General features: G+C 41.3%; 1 protein-coding gene across 8 annotated transcripts in view; it reads right to left on the bottom strand.

Moving 5' to 3' along the window:
- The window catches only part of DIAPH2 (diaphanous related formin 2), an 879,031-nt gene that overhangs the window by 513,913 nt on the left and 349,262 nt on the right, over positions 1-15,856 (bottom strand). For all 8 annotated transcript variants that reach the window (XM_050965017.1, XM_050965016.1, XM_050965012.1 and 5 more), the window contains 2 exons: positions 13,870-13,971; positions 4,091-4,185 (listed from right to left, as the gene is read on the bottom strand). In XM_050965017.1, the coding sequence (XP_050820974.1) occupies positions 4,091-4,185; positions 13,870-13,971 (197 nt within the window). The remainder of the gene's footprint in view (positions 1-4,090; positions 4,186-13,869; positions 13,972-15,856) is intronic.

Genomic DNA, 15,856 nt, shown 5'->3' with positions numbered 1-15,856 from the left:
TAAATATTCCATTATTTCACATATTCCAGATGAACATTTCAGTCTATTAAAAAAAACCTTTCCATTGTTTTCAGAATGAATTCACCACTACTTTATTTTAATAGATACTGCACTGAATATGCCTAAGATACCAACAATCAGTAAAGTTGAGCCTTTGCCTTTAGTGGCTAAATCTTATTTAACTCTTTGAAAATATTTTGTTTATCCTCAAGGTCCAAAACTTCTCGAATGATAGGCATTATCCTGCCCATCATTCAAATTTTCTTTTTTATGGGGGTCCTGAAGCAACACTTCAGATAAAATACATCTATCTGAAGGACTTCAGGGAGACATTTTTCAATCAAATAAATTGAATTTAGAGTTTCAATGTCATTTTGGTTAATGTACCACTCTGATTTTCTCTGATTCTTGACCAGCTACAGCTGGTACCATGAATAACTATATATACACAATTATTTTGCAATGTCTCCCCCTCCCCTTCCATTTCTTACACCTCTATTCAATAGGGGGAAAGAAGTAGGTTGCTCAGCGGAGAAGGTCTCGAAAAGAGGAAAAGTAGAAATGGACTCAGTAAGTTCGGGGATATTTCGGAGCAGTTTATTAAATGAGAATTTGGATTTTAAGAATATTCTCTTAAACAAGTTTCAGTATCTGTTTGCATGTTGTTATCATCCCAAATAAATATAAGCAGTATAGTAATCAAAGAGAAAGTCATTCATACATTCTCGTATAATAGACTATATAACGAACACAGAGATACAAGCTACATCAGATACAAGTGACCATCACTACTCTGGCTTCACTTCCCAACCCTGTCTGGGGATTTGCACATGTCAATTGATGAAGTGAGACACATGTAAAAGCATACACAGAAACCTTACCAAACTCAAACTACAGTGCCTATAAAAATACACTTTAACCCACACTATGTCCATAGTGCAGAGTAGTGTAGGAGCCTCAATGCACTGAATTTAAATATTTTCCTTAAGAATCTATGATGGACTACACCAAGTCCACTCGACGCATTCCCATTCAAAATCAAAGAACATTAACTGCAGTCCTCTATCTAGTCAATTATTTGAAACTTATTTCCTTTCTGGTGTTTTGAGGATATTGCTGGACAGAGTCCCTGTCTCATTAGAATCTTAGATGGTATCTGAGGAAGGAGGTAATAAAAAGGCCCTCCATCCACACACACACACACACACACACACACACACCACTAGGGTGCAGTACAGAACAGCTACCTAATCTTGCTGCTGGCACTTTTCCCCACCAAGAGCAGTGTCTACCATATCAGGATGGGGGGAAAAAAAAAATAAAGTTCAACAAAAGATGAAGGATATTTCTTTTTCTAAAAGAAATGGGGTTCACAAATAGAAAACAATTTCTATCTCTGCCTGTAAATATCAACAAATTCTTCTATGACCCTAGAATTTTATGTATAGTCTAATGTAACAAAAGTTGCGGTGACAAGACAGACAAAACTGGAATGTCTTATTGTTGCTTTTATAAAATCAGTGTGCAGGACTTGAAACAATACTTGACAGAATACTATCATCTATTCAATTATAGAAGTCACTGTCAAGAGTTGGTTGCTCAATCTGAGTTCTTATCTTAAATTCCAGTGAAAACAACAATAGAATGTAAACAGATTTTGTAGTCTTATCAATGTCATGCTTCCCATACTGATCACATTTACAACCACCTAAGCTTTCATCGCTTCAGACAGTTTATAACAAATACATAAGCACAACAAAATATATATTGAACTCTTACTAACTTCTGCAAATTTCTAACTGGAAATATATAAAAGCAAAACAAAGGAAAATAAAAATTAATAATTAAAAAACAGTATTGGATTGTTTACATAACTCCTCCCCTTTTCTCGCTGTTGTATAATGAAAGAGTGTAAATAAGAAAATCCATTTTAGGATTGGGGAGATCTATGGTAAGCTTATTAGAATACAAGTAGCTTAAGGTGACCACTCACACTTTTTCAGAATACTGGACATTCTGGTAATTCTGGAGGAGGCTCACCCCCACCAGCGAGACCTTGAATGCACAGTGCATGGTCACGCTGCAAGAAGAATGCCATTTTGAAGAAAGTGCCATCACACCAGCGAGGGCAGGGAACACTATTTAAAATGGCACCCACCATCCAATACTGGACTAAACACATCCAGTTTTGTCTCAGTACTAGATGGGGGAAAACCTTAGAAATGCAAGACTGTCTGGCTTAAAATCACATGAATTGACTGCCTAGTACAGGTTCTTTAATTGTTTTAATATGTTTTGTTCTGTTCTGTAGTGCTTTTACCTTAAAAATAAAATAGGCTTGCATAGGCAGTGCTGTGGGATAACTGTGGGCAATTACCCTGTTAGTCTCCAAAGAGAAAGTAGGCAGCTCTACTTAAGCAGAGTCTCTTATTAGGAATAAGATGGTGAAGGCAGGGAACTGTTCAGCCTGGAGATACATCGGGTCAGATGGGACAAAGGTGCATCTCTCCACCCAAGAAAGGTGATGGCCAGGGGAGCCAGGAGATTGAGTGTAGGTGTGCCTACTGTACGACAAAGGGGGAGTGCAGGAGCAGTTGCACTGAATTGCACCTGTATGCCACACATACAGACTCAATACCCCAAATAAAAATGCACATAAACAATGGTGTATTAAAGAAACATTAATTATTGAATAAAAGGAAAGCAGACAGTAAAATGTAGCATGTATTCATTTTTTCTATTTGTTTTTCATTTATCTATACAGTACGTTTCTACAATACGCTACAGAAAATAACACTCTACATTAATATTATCAGCTTCCAAACAATTAAGCTTAATAACCTATTAGAAACATACTACTAGGCTGCTTGTTGGGCTCATAGTTGAAGGACACAATGGCATTGTTCTCCTAAAATTAAGCTCACTGGAATTTCAGTACAGACCCTGATGGAAGAGTAGAGCATGAAATTAAGCTAAGCACTAATATAAAAAGGAGGAATTTATTTTTCTCCTCAATAGGAGGACTTTACCATGCAGGATTTATTCCAATATGCAGTTGTTTTGCTTTCTGGTGGTGGTTTTGTTTTATTTTGGTTTGGGGTTTTTTGCACTAAGTATTTAGACTTTGATTTAAAAAGAGTGGGTATAAATCCAAATCTACCCTCTTTCCACCCAAAATAAAGAGAATAGATCCCAAGATTTCTTGCTCTCGTCATTCCTCTGCTCAGCAAATATCTGTGAAACGTACTGGCTACATGTCCCATCCCCCTCTAGTGCTGGCACACAAAGGGTACGTCTACACTACCAGCCGGATCAGTGGGTAGCGATCGATCTATCGGGGACTGATTTATCGCGTGTAGTGTAGACGCAATAAATCGATCCTCATCGCTCCCCTTGACTGCTGAATTCCAGCTCAGCGAGAGGTGGAAGCAAAGTTGATGGGAGAGCCGCGGTGCGCCGCGAGGATGCAAAGTAACTAATTTTAATTTGATCTAAGATACATTGACTTCAGCTACACTATTCTCATAGCTGAAGTTGCATATCTTAGATCGATCCCTCCCACCCCTCTCCAGTGTAGACAAGGTCAAAGAATACTATCAGTAACTTCTTTAGCTCAATGAGGGCATGGCAGTAAATATTACCCCATATTAAATTAATGGATCTGATGTCCAACATGGTTCTTGTACTCTCAAACATGTATTGGGGGGGGGGCGGGAGGCAGGAGAACATCCCCACACATCATCAGTAGAAGATAGCTTAAGGATCATTTTGAGTATTTACTCACTATTATATTAGTGTTTTCTGTATGCACGTGAAAATTAACGTGAAGACAAAAAGGAGCCAGACTATGTCAACAGTTCCTTTACATAAAAATTACTTTGTCTATTCTTCGTACCCAAAAATAAAGATGAAAGAGCAGATACAATGCATATGTATTAAAGAAGATAAAGTGACAAGTTTATAGCATGCGTTTAGCACACAACTTTGAATAGTTCCTTATTCTTCTTCTTGAGTTAAAGCTCATTTCTTTGAAGCGATTGTTATGAGGAAAGCTGATTTGCTGAATTAAACAGATGACATTACGACTTACCTGAATCAAGGATTCACTCAGCTTCTTTTCATCCACCTCTAAAATAATATTTTTTATTTCTTCATAAGGCATTCGGAAAGATCCCAGAAAGATTGCTGAAATTAAATAGGAAGTTACTAAAACCAAATAAGTCAAAAGTAGGAAGCAAATCATAATTTAAGTAAGTTTTTTTTTACTGCAAAAATAATTCAGAAATAGGTTAACTATAGGTCAGATTATCAACAGGAAAAATGGATTTATACAGAGGGCTACATAATGTTTTTAGCAAAATAAGTTGCCTCGTGGCAATTTCTAATAACAAATGTCCACATTCTTAAAAAATTAAAAGGCAATCACATTTTCCCTCCCTGATGATTTGAACTGATAGGCCAAAGACTGACCTGAGTGCAGGGGACTGGACTAGATGACCTAGAGTGACCAAATGTTATAGCAGGGGTGGGCAAACTTTTTTGGCCTGATGGCCACATTGCATTTTATAAATTGTATGGAGGGCCAGTTAGGGGAGAGGGTTGTGGCCCAGCCCCCACCTCCTGCTCCCTGCCCCCTTACCGCGCTACCTGGAGCACCGGTGACTAGCAGCACTACAGCTGCGCCATCCAGCTGGAGCCAGGCCACACCACTGCCGCCGCCGCCACCACCACCACGCAGTACAGAGACTGGGTCAAGCTGGGCTCTGCAGCTGCTCTGCCCCAGGAGCTCACAGCCCCACTGCCCAGAGCATTGAGCTGGTGGCGGAGTGAGTGAGCTGAGGCTGTGGGGGAGGGAGGACAGCAGGGGAGGGACCTGGGGCTAGCCTCCCAGGCCAGCAGCTTGAGGGCCGGGCAGGATGGTCCTGCGGGCCGTAGTTTGCTCACCTCTGTGTTATAGGGACAGTCCAGATATTTGGGTGTTTTGTTTATCTAGGCACTCCCCATACCTTGTCCCAGTTATTCACATTTGCTATCTGGTCACTCTATGACCCCATGAGGTCCCTTCCTGTTCTATGATTCTACTCTCTCATACTGTAACACACACCCTCACAAACACTCAAGCATTTTTCTGTGAAGGATGAAATGTTTTCACTGCTAGTGTACCTACTGGACTTATCCTGTGAATAAAAGATTTCAGTCTAGTGCTTTCTGTCTTGCCCCTTTCACAAACAGCACTCGTGTGTGTGTAAATTGTGTATTTGAGATTGCTAAGAATCACTGGGAACTGCTATTCTATGGCACTCCCTGAGAGCAAGTGGTGAAAAAATGCAACATCAACCGCAGTACATTTCCCAAACAGATAAACATGATGCGGGAAAAGACACATGGCCCTCCTCCCCACCTCTGCTCGGGTAGGAGCAGGGCCAGTACTGAGGGGAGCATGTGCTGTATGCTTTTAAAGGCTAACACAGCTCTGAGGCTCTCAAAGGAATTTAAGAGGAGTTAGCTGAAATATCTCAGGGAAGCCGCACTGCTGTGTGGCCCCCAGGTTAATCTATACACTTCCAAATGGATTTTGGACTTAAAAGTCACCAAGTAGTCCTGACATAGATAGGCTACCACAGTTTCAACCATCTGAGCTGCAATAACTTGAAGAGGTGTCAAATCAGCTTGTCAGAGAAGAGCATCTCAGAGCAGTTTCTACCAGAGATGTAATGTGGCCAAAGTTTCTATCTGAGGTTGATATGTGAGGTTGGTTTCTGTGCAATCATTTTCAATACTGGCCATGATATGGCTCTCCATCACATCTGACAATGATGTCACAGCATCATATGGTGTTCTCATATGGCTATATAGTCCAAACTGTGAGAAGCAAGATCGTGAACAGATGTCACATGGGAACACACCGTGTCCCACTGAATACTTGACAGGATGCTCGGCCCTTTTTTTTAAAATCAGTTGTTCACATCTATCTTCTTCGAAGTGTTTACAACCTTTATTGATAATTGCTCTCCATTATGTCTTTGATATCAAAACTTATGTTGGATGAGCTAAGATTCTATTTAAACATGTCCTAAATATTTTCGCTGACCATCCCTCCGGCGCTTTATGAGCAACCTTCTTTCAGGAGTTTGTCATCTCTCATTCTAATAACATGACCAGGCCATCTAATGTGAGCTTTGATAATTATTGCCTTAATACTCTTTCGACTATGTTAATATTTGAGACTGTGTCTCAACAATGGACCTTCAGAATAGAATAAAAGAGAGACAGCACATGTGACCAGCCAACACAGAGGGATCTTCCACTACACTGACCTAAGCTGGGGATCAAGCTAGATGCATAGGCTGGTATACTGCAACTCCCTCAGGATAAGCTTTGGGAGATACAGGGCTTAATTAGAAGAGGTAGAGATGCAAAGAAAGCTACACTCTTTGAGCTGCAGTCTATTCACAACTTTCCCTGCTGGGTGGTAGCCCTGAGGTTAGCATTCTGTGCCAGGCTGATGGTGACCACTGCAAGCATACAAAGACCTCACCATTTTAAGAGAGTTACTAAAAAGATGAAGGAGGATTTCAGGGTGTGGGGACAAATTGTGAGTGATTTTAATGGAGTGCCATTCTGGAGGGAGGAATGAATAAATAATGGAGGTTGATTTTAAGATCTACTCAGATGCTTTGGAAGGCATGGGTTTTGGGATATTTTACCAAAGCAGATAGTGCACCCACCTGGGTCCTCCACCTGGATGATAACAGGGATAGCGCAGGATACAACGTTTCTGGATTTTTTCCTATTTTGGTTCCAGTGGTCATTTGAGGAATGGAGTTTGCAAACAGAAGGGTGTGTTTCTGGTGTGACAACATTGCCGTTACACATGTTATCCATCACCAGTCCTCCAGATCACACAGGGTTATGTGACTGGTAAGGGCATTTGTACTACCATGTTTAAGCTTTAGCCTCTATTTCTCTTTCAAGCATGTGCCCAGGATTGATAATAGCATAGCATACTCACTGTATCATTTTCAGATGTATAGATTTCGGCTTTTGGCATCAGGAGCCAGCAAGGAACCTGAACAGATACTACTAGCTATGAAATCTTGGCATATGATGGTTGCCAGTATAGCACAGATGTCAGCATCTCCAAAAACACTGCAGAGTTAAATTTTGGGCAATTCCAGGATCTAGAGGGCCTGTCACCAATATGGCCAATTGCAGAGGAACATGTGCTGCAGTACATGGTGATAGGGAAAATAATACCCCCTCCTCAATAGGGGCTTTCCTGTTGTTCCCTTCCATAACAGGGACGTTCTAGCTATCAAGACAATTTTGCAGGCCTAGCCTTTAGCCACACTGCTCTCACTTCCCTAAAAACTTGTTTACTCAAATACACTGTCTGGAAAAGTACTAAATGAAGGCAAGGGGGACCTGGGGGGGAGCCATTGCAGCTTTGTGGGTTATATTGTAGCAATAAGCTGCTTGCTTAAGAAAACCGCAAGTGGGGTCACATAATAGTTAGACCCACATGACCACCCTGAGGACAATAACAGGAAGGTTGTGACAACATGCTCCTGGAGTTGCAATATGTAAGCCATATAAGGAAAGTTATCACTTATGTTCTGCAATATTAACTATGCAAATACCAAATAAGGAATGTATCAAATGTATTACTGAGTGATGCTTTGCGGTTTAAAGTTTTAAAAGCTAAGTAAAGTTTGTGAAGGGCAGACCAGCCGACCCTCTGCGTAGGGGACCACTGTTGTCTCCCTGTGTGCACATTTGTAATCAATAAAGAAGCCTCAGGCTGTTCTGATTCAAATTCAACGGTGTGGATGGTTTTTCCACAACAGTTGTGTTGTTACCAATCCAACAACTGGCATCTTCAACCGTCTCTACTCGCCTATTTGCCCTTACGTCTGTCAATAGGCTAAGCTGTTACCCAGTGTTTTAGTTTGAAGGCATAGAGAGGAGTGGACTGGAAGCACCAGCCTGAGTGAGGATATATGTCATTCCATCACTGTTAATACACTTAGGGATCTGGCGCAGATTCTGGAACCCATAAGTGGCTGTGGTCAGGAGATGGCCTTATTCAGGCTGGCATTTGTGGCAGCATTTTTTGGAGCTTTTAGGATCAGTGAGTTAGTAGCTGGATCCTGTAAGGCTTCTTCTGGCAGGTCTTTGGAACAGAGGAATATACACTGGAAGGGGTGATTGGTTATATTCTCCTGGTGAAGTCAAAAATGGTTCAAGGGTGGCCATTATTCTACACGAGAGTGTCAGGTCTGAGATCTGCCCTGTGGAGGCTGTGAGGGAATACGTGACAGTAAGGCCAGCGAGGATGGGCCCCCTCTTTATTCTCGGTGATGGGTGTCTCCTCACAACGTATCAGTTTGTTACAGTTTTAAGACAGGGACTGATGAGGTTGGGGTTCCTACACAGGAATATGGTTCCCTCTCATTCAGGATTGGGGCAGCAACAGCAGTAGCCCAGCTGACTATGGGAGCTACAGCAATTCAGGCAATTGGGCACTGGCATTCTCAAGCATACAGAATGTACACGAGACCCCAAGTGGGGAATCACTGTTACTTTTCCATTGTGTTTTCGTTCCATATGTAGGTAGATGGGACAGGCCAATGATTGGTGTGGTTCCGCAACTCCCCACCACCACCATTACTTGGCCAGGGAATATGAAGGGGACTTGCTCCCAAAGGAATTTATGCTGCGCATAAGAATCAATCCAGAGCAACACAATGCCACCCTGCCGCTAGGTACTGAGATTACAGCTCCACCTTAAAGCTCAAAACCAAAAAAAAAGTAGTTTGGTTTTCACAGGTAGTGACCAACTCTTAGCTACCACTAAAGTCAATGGGATCGGGGGGAGTGGAGGGGAGAGATCAGATCAACTGTTTAGGTCAATTGATTCTGTGCTATATGACTAACTTTAGGTGACCAAGTAAATTTTTTGGCCTGATTGAGCTCTTAGCTCATGATAGCTGGAAAATGAGAACCTACGTGTTTCTCAGCAGTACTAAATAATAACGTTTTTTTTTCTGTAAGCCTGCACATATTTCGTTGCTACATTTTTTAAATACTTTCCAAAAATCCTCATTAAGCAGAATGAATTATATAGGGTCAGATTGCAAGACTATTCTTGAAAGCACGTGGGCAAAGAGGCAGGCATATACTAGCCTTATCATAGATGACAGTAATAGATTTTTTTATTCAAAAAATTAACAGAATTGTATTGGGCAAAAGTATCTGCCCTTGCTTTCAGGGTAAATTATGCTGGTTTAGTGAAAATAATGGTACAGAAAAGACAATGCAAATTACTAAACGTTTTTGTTAATCTATTTATATATTAAAGATTTCCCATTTTAGGATAGGACTGGCAGCCTGCATCAATATTAACTGGTGACTTCCAAACACAAATGTGTGAAATACTTCAAGGCTTCTCTATATGTTAGATTTGATGGGTAAAGCTTTTCATTTTAAAATGTTTATTTGTTTTAACGTTTCCTATTCCACACATTAAATGTATCAATGCAACTATGTACATAACTCTTGCTTTACATAATTTTGCAAATTCACACTCCAAGTAATTCTCAACAATTATTTCCCCCTTCACAGAAAGGTTTAATGGCAGTGAGGCATTGCATTAGTAAGATTTCATTATATTTCCAAGACACGTAACATTACATTTAGAAATACATATATACTATGAAGTGTTACCTAAACAATTAGAACAAATTAACTTATCTAAATGAAATGCATTGTGTGATATACTAGCTCTCCTACTTTCACTTGCTCTTGTGCTCTTTTAAATTACAGGTCACACAATCATTAGTCTGAATTAGTTCTCTGGTGAATAGCAATAAGTCACAATGGGGTGAGCTTCAGATGGCTAGAGGGGCACAGCTATTGAGAAACAAGTCCAAGCTCTTTCATGAGTCACGCTATCACAGAGTCCCAACCAGCAGCTCCAAAGAAATTTCCCTGGAGGGAGATGGGCTGCAACAGAAAATGAAGTTACCTATAACTGGAGGATCTTTGAGATGTGTGGCCCCTACCTGTATTCCACTGAGGGTTATGCACATGTGCCTGGAGCAGGAGCTTTTAGTATTCGACAGCCTGCACATGCATCCTGTGCCGCCTCCTGGTTAAGCCTGAGGTGATAAAGGATGAGGCAGGCCACTGGCATCTCCAGTTCCTTCTGTACCACAGATCTGTTGGATCCGCAGCAGAGGGAATGTACGGTGGGTTTGGAAAACTAATAGGGACCACACATCTCAAAAGAACCTCCAACTACAGGTTAGTAACTTTGTTTTCTTCTTTGAGTGAGTGATAGTCCCTATTGTACTCCAACAAGGGTGAGTAACCAGAACTACTTATGTGAGAGGATGGTGTAAGGAGACTGTGGAATGGAGAACTGCTGCTCCAAATGAAGCATCCATGGCAGAATCATGCACTAGAGTATAGTGTGTGGAAAAAGATGTGTATCGAACTCCACATGGCTACCTTGCATATGTCTGCAAGGGGCACATTGTGGAGTGTGGCTGTAGTTGTAGTTTTGCTAGATCAAAAGGAAAAAAAAAAAAAGCCAACCATTACACAAATTAATCAAGATAGCTCTCTGAGGTTCAGCTTAAAGGTTACAAGCAAAACAAAAGCACCAGTGGTTAGCACAGAGGAGACCACAAGCCAATAAGAAATAATAATAATAAAATAAACCCTAATTGCATCTACCTAGACATTCCCTGACTTACTTACATATCTGAGGTTTCAGATAAACAATCTCTAGGTATGATCTGATGGTTTTCGCAGAAGGGCCTTCCAGAACCATACAGGTAGGGGTGGGGTAAAAATTGAATGGCTGTCTACCAGCAGGTGAAAAGCATTAATGGCAGCTTTATGGAACTGAGGGCCAGTCCCGAGTCCTTCAGAAAGAAGAAACACTCCAAGAGTAGTGGGATGCCCATCGCTTCGGGGATAAGGCCCTGTTGTGTAGTCCAGGAGGTGAAATGCACCCATTTGGCTCGATATGAGCATCTTGTGGAATCTTTCCTGCTGCTTGAAAAGACATCTTACATGGTCAGAGAGTACTCCTGAGCTAGTGGAGGGAGCCACCCAAAAACCAAGCCATCAGTCGAAGGGTGTGCAGGTTGGGGTGTCTGAATCTACCATTGGGTCAAGTGCTCTGGGAACATCCAAAGTGTGAGTGGAAGGTGCTTCAATGTTCAGAGGAGAAATGGAAGCCAGAATTGGCAAGCCCAGCAGGAGGCGATCAGGATGGTTGCTGCTTTCTCTCATCTGATCTTGTGGACTACTCATGATAGGAGGAGCTGGGAGGAGGTGGGGAGGGGCACAGTTTGTGCAGTCCGACCAATTGATGATTAGGGCTTGCCCCTGAGACTGAGCTCCAATTTCATAAATTATGAAGCTCCAATTTCTCCCTTTGAACAATAATGGGTGCATCTGGTATTGTTGTGGGATGCGAAAAAATCCCTCACTTGAGTTCGTAATCAGTCAAAAATGTTTGCGATTGCAGAGTCGTGAGGGTGGAGTGGAGGTGTTGTAGCATGGAACACTATGAAGTCACCTTGATGACCAATGAGTTTGATAGAGGATGAGAGAACAGGAACAATGGTCCTTTGGTAAGGACATACTATTACTTCTCAGCCCATTACGGGATGGGTGCATGTGTGGCTGGGATACACCAGTGTGTGCCAGTTGGAGGATGGCATCATTGGTTGGTAGAACCAACCTCACTGGTCTGAACTGTGCAAGATGTGAAGCAGCCAGTGCTGACTGTCTTGTACGTCCTCTAAGGACATCTCTAGGACATTGGTTATTCTCCGCAGCAATTCTTGGAATTGGCGATAGTTCTCCAGCATAGAGGAGGGGATTGAAGAAGTGGCTGTGTCTGGAGAAGATGAGGGATACCGGTGAAGTCGGGCTAACCAGTGCATCAACCAACCCTATGTTGGAGCGCCTATTAGACAAGCACTGTAGTGGCAATGTGGAGAAATTCTCCTGAACCTAGCAGGATCTTTCAGAGCATGAATACTGGGGCCATGCCCCAGTTGACCTGCTGCTGCATAGCCTGGGAACACAGTGCCAGATGCCAACTATGTGGCTAAGGCAAGGAGGGGAACTACCATGGTGCCACTGGAAGATTCTGGAAGTCATGCTTCCAAAACGAGAGATATGGACAGTGTCAGACATCCATATCATCTGAATCAGAGAAGTCAGAATTTTCGCCAAATGGTGGTACAGTAGGAACTACTGAAATAGAAGGCAAAAGAAACATAGCGGTTGAAGGGTCCCTTCAAACTGGTGATAAGGTTGGGGATCACGGAGACAGTAGTCCTTCCAGCGCAAACAATTCATGGGCACTCAGGGCTCTTCCCATCTCCCAGGGGTCAATGGTATCTGTTCCACTGGAGAAGCTAGTACAGGGAATTGCATCTATCTGGAGACCGACAGTGCCCGGGAAATCAGTGTAGCTGGAGCAGATGGAATGGCAGGATATGTGATTGACATGGGCAGATCTGGCTATCAGTGCTCCCATTTCTCAGTCTCGTGAGATAAGGAACGAGACTGGAATTCATGGTCAGTGCTGAATCCTTCATAGACTTGGAGGAAAACTAACTGCTATGCTTAATATGTGCATGCTTCCTTGGTTCCTATGCCCCATCATGCAGTTCTTAGCACCGGTACTGGCAGAACATGATGGGGGTTCTGTGGTAGGGGGAGAACTCTTCGCCTGTTCAGGCTGATATACAGGGGGGTTCACCAGTCATGATCCAATGTCAGTCCCACGGCATCCCCCATAAAGTCTTTTCTGAGATAGGGAGTCTGGTTCTCTTGAGTACGGTCAGGAAAGGAGAGGCAGATACTGCATGTGTCTACAATATGGGCTTCCCCCAAGCAGTATAAAAAGTGCTGGTGCTCATCACTGATGGAAAATGAGCAGGAGCAGGAAGTGCAGGTTTTGAACCCCACGATCTTTAGCATAATTCAGTACTCAGTCCTGGGTACTGGGAGTAAAGGGGACAAGGGAATAGTTTGGCAGAAAACACCATATAAGTGGTATCCCAATTTCTAAATCTGCTACGAAAAAGGAGGCAATTAAACAGAAAATACAGAACAAACAATAAATCTAAACTATAAACAGTACTAAGGATATTTTTGTAAACTTTTGGAGTAGAAACTCTGATTCAGACCATGTAGGGGTGAGAAGGAACTGGAGTCGCCGGCGACCTGTTGCACCCTTTATCGCCTTGGGCGAAACCATGATGTGGCACAGGGTGCATATGCAGACTGCCAGGGTGCATTGTGTGTGTGCATAACCCTCAGTGGAATACAATCACTCAAAGAAGAACATGGTCTACTGACGCTGAAGAGCGGTAAATCCTGAGTGAGTTTTGACTGGAAATGTGCCTAGATCTGAAGAGAAAGCCATATGAAGTAGCTACTTCTTTTACACTCTTTTTCCTCCTAAGAACCTATGCCTGGACCCCACAGAAGGGCCTCGAAATGACTGGAGGCTTGTTGAGAGAATGCAGTCATGCTGCCACTTCCCCACTGCATGAGTTTGGGGAATCTTCAAAACCATTTTGCTACATGTGTTTCATGCAGTAGAATGCATTATTTGTCCAGAGCTCAGCAACAAGCAGATGAATAAGGAACTGGATTCTGAAGAACAGCTGCAGCAGCATGAGGAAAATAAATGTTTATTTCATTTTATTATTTTCCCTGTAGACTGAAAATGACAAGATAAGAGGGGGAAGGGGAATTAACACAACAACCAGTCAAAGCTGATTTGCAAGCTCATTTTTCTGCTTATCAGATAAATGATTTAATACTACTTACACAGATTCTGTGCTGTTTTTCCATCCAAGATTCTTAATTCTTTAACTCGTTTCTTTGGCAGAACTACTTTCTTTTCTTCTGTATCATCCACTGCCTTTTTAGCTGTAAAATAAATGTGTACATATGAGTTTCTAATTCACCAATAATAGTTTTAAATTTTTTACAGATACAACTTCATTTAAAAACACTAATGCTACCTTAGAGGGGAAAAAAAAATAAACTTTTCAATTTTTTCTTCAGTTCAAGGGAAAAGAAACATGCTAGCTCACAATATGGGTACGTCCACACTACCCGCTGATTTCGACATGATAAATCGATCCCTGCCATGCTCCCATTGACTTTGGAACTCCACCAGGGCGAGAGGCGGAAGCAGAGTCGAAGGGGGAGCCATGGCCGTCGATCACACACCATGAGGATGGGAGGTAAGTCAAAATAAGATACGGCGACTTCAGCTACGCTATTCTCGTAGCTGAAGTTGCGTATTTTACATCAACCCCCTGCCCCAAACCACCACCCTCAGTGTAGACCAGCCCTCTGATATTCTCATAATCACAATGGCAAGGAAAACAAAATTATAAAGCAGTAGAAGGGACATACAGAATTTACAAACTGAAATTTGACAGGACACCCTGATGTATACTCCTGCTCTTGCAAAAACACTAAAATCACAGAAAGTGGTTCTTTTCTCAGTTTTTCTTCATTTCAAAATCCAGCACATTCAACAACGAACTCTCCAGTGATTTGATACAGCTCAAAGAAGATGAGAGCCACCTGCTGAAGAACCACCATTTCCTGTAGGATCTTGAAGGTTTCCCTTCCAAGAATTCATAAGTCAAATCCCAGATCTAATGACAATACTCTCCAAGTGGTATAACTGTAGGCATTCATTTTCATTTTTAATCATGTAATCAAAATTATGAATATGTTGCTATAATGCATAATATCAAATCAGAACTATTATGAATATTCTAGGTTTTGGATTAATAAATTTGTTTATCTAATTGAAAGTTTTATATCTGGAACTTATAAAATGATATATACTAATACACTTTATATTTTAAGCATGTATACATGAACAGTTTTTTTGCATAACTGGACATATTAAATATTTTTCATGCAAATGTCACAGGTATCTATTAAATTAATCTTAAATTCTATCAAGCAAATGTACACATATGAATTTCTTTATATCTGAAGGTCCTCAGAGGTAATGCAGAAAGGGAAAAAAGGGTTTGTAGATTTGCTTTTTAAGATGCTTAAAGGTGGTCTGTATAAGTCAGTAGTTTCAACTTTAGAAAAATTCATATTTTTATTAGTCTGAAAGACAATAATAAATACCAAACTAATGAAATTATCTTATTACAAAACACACAAGGATGACAGCCGAGCAACAGAAAAGAGAAGGCACATTTAGTCATTCTGGGAACAACTTACTCTTCATTTGTTTATACTTTTTGACCAATGAATGTTTGGAAGAAACCAGGTTTCTGTCAAAAATGAAACACTTCACCTCCCTCAACTGTAACATGGGAGTGAACACCACACCTCTTCCAAGAGCCAAAAAAAAAAAGAAAAACTAGGACTCAACCGCAAAAAATCATTTAACCTAGCCTGTACCCTTTTGTAGCTCATCTTTAAAAATGATGACACAGATATTTGTCCATTTGAGATTAGAACTTTGATGCCTTCGGAGACATAAATGAAGGACACAAATCAAGAATGAGTAATTGTCACCTAGGATCTGATCCTGCAAACACTTCTGCACATAAGTAACTTTACATGACAGAGTAGGTCCATTGAACACAATAGCAATGGCCTACTGCCATGCTTAAAGTTATGCAAGTGTTCATATCTGCAGGATTAACAATTCAGTTAGTATATAATGATATCAAAAGCAGGATTAAATTTTACAAGTATCAGTCACCAATAGACTTTTATTGCCTATCACATTCTATTGGCTATCTCCATTCAATTGAAAGCCTTCCCC

The sequence above is a fragment of the Gopherus flavomarginatus genome, chromosome 8 (assembly GCF_025201925.1).
Source record: "Gopherus flavomarginatus isolate rGopFla2 chromosome 8, rGopFla2.mat.asm, whole genome shotgun sequence".
Taxonomy (NCBI): Eukaryota; Metazoa; Chordata; order Testudines; family Testudinidae; genus Gopherus; species Gopherus flavomarginatus.
Note: the sequence above shows the minus strand (reverse complement) of the source record. Positions and strands in the feature narration are given on the sequence as shown.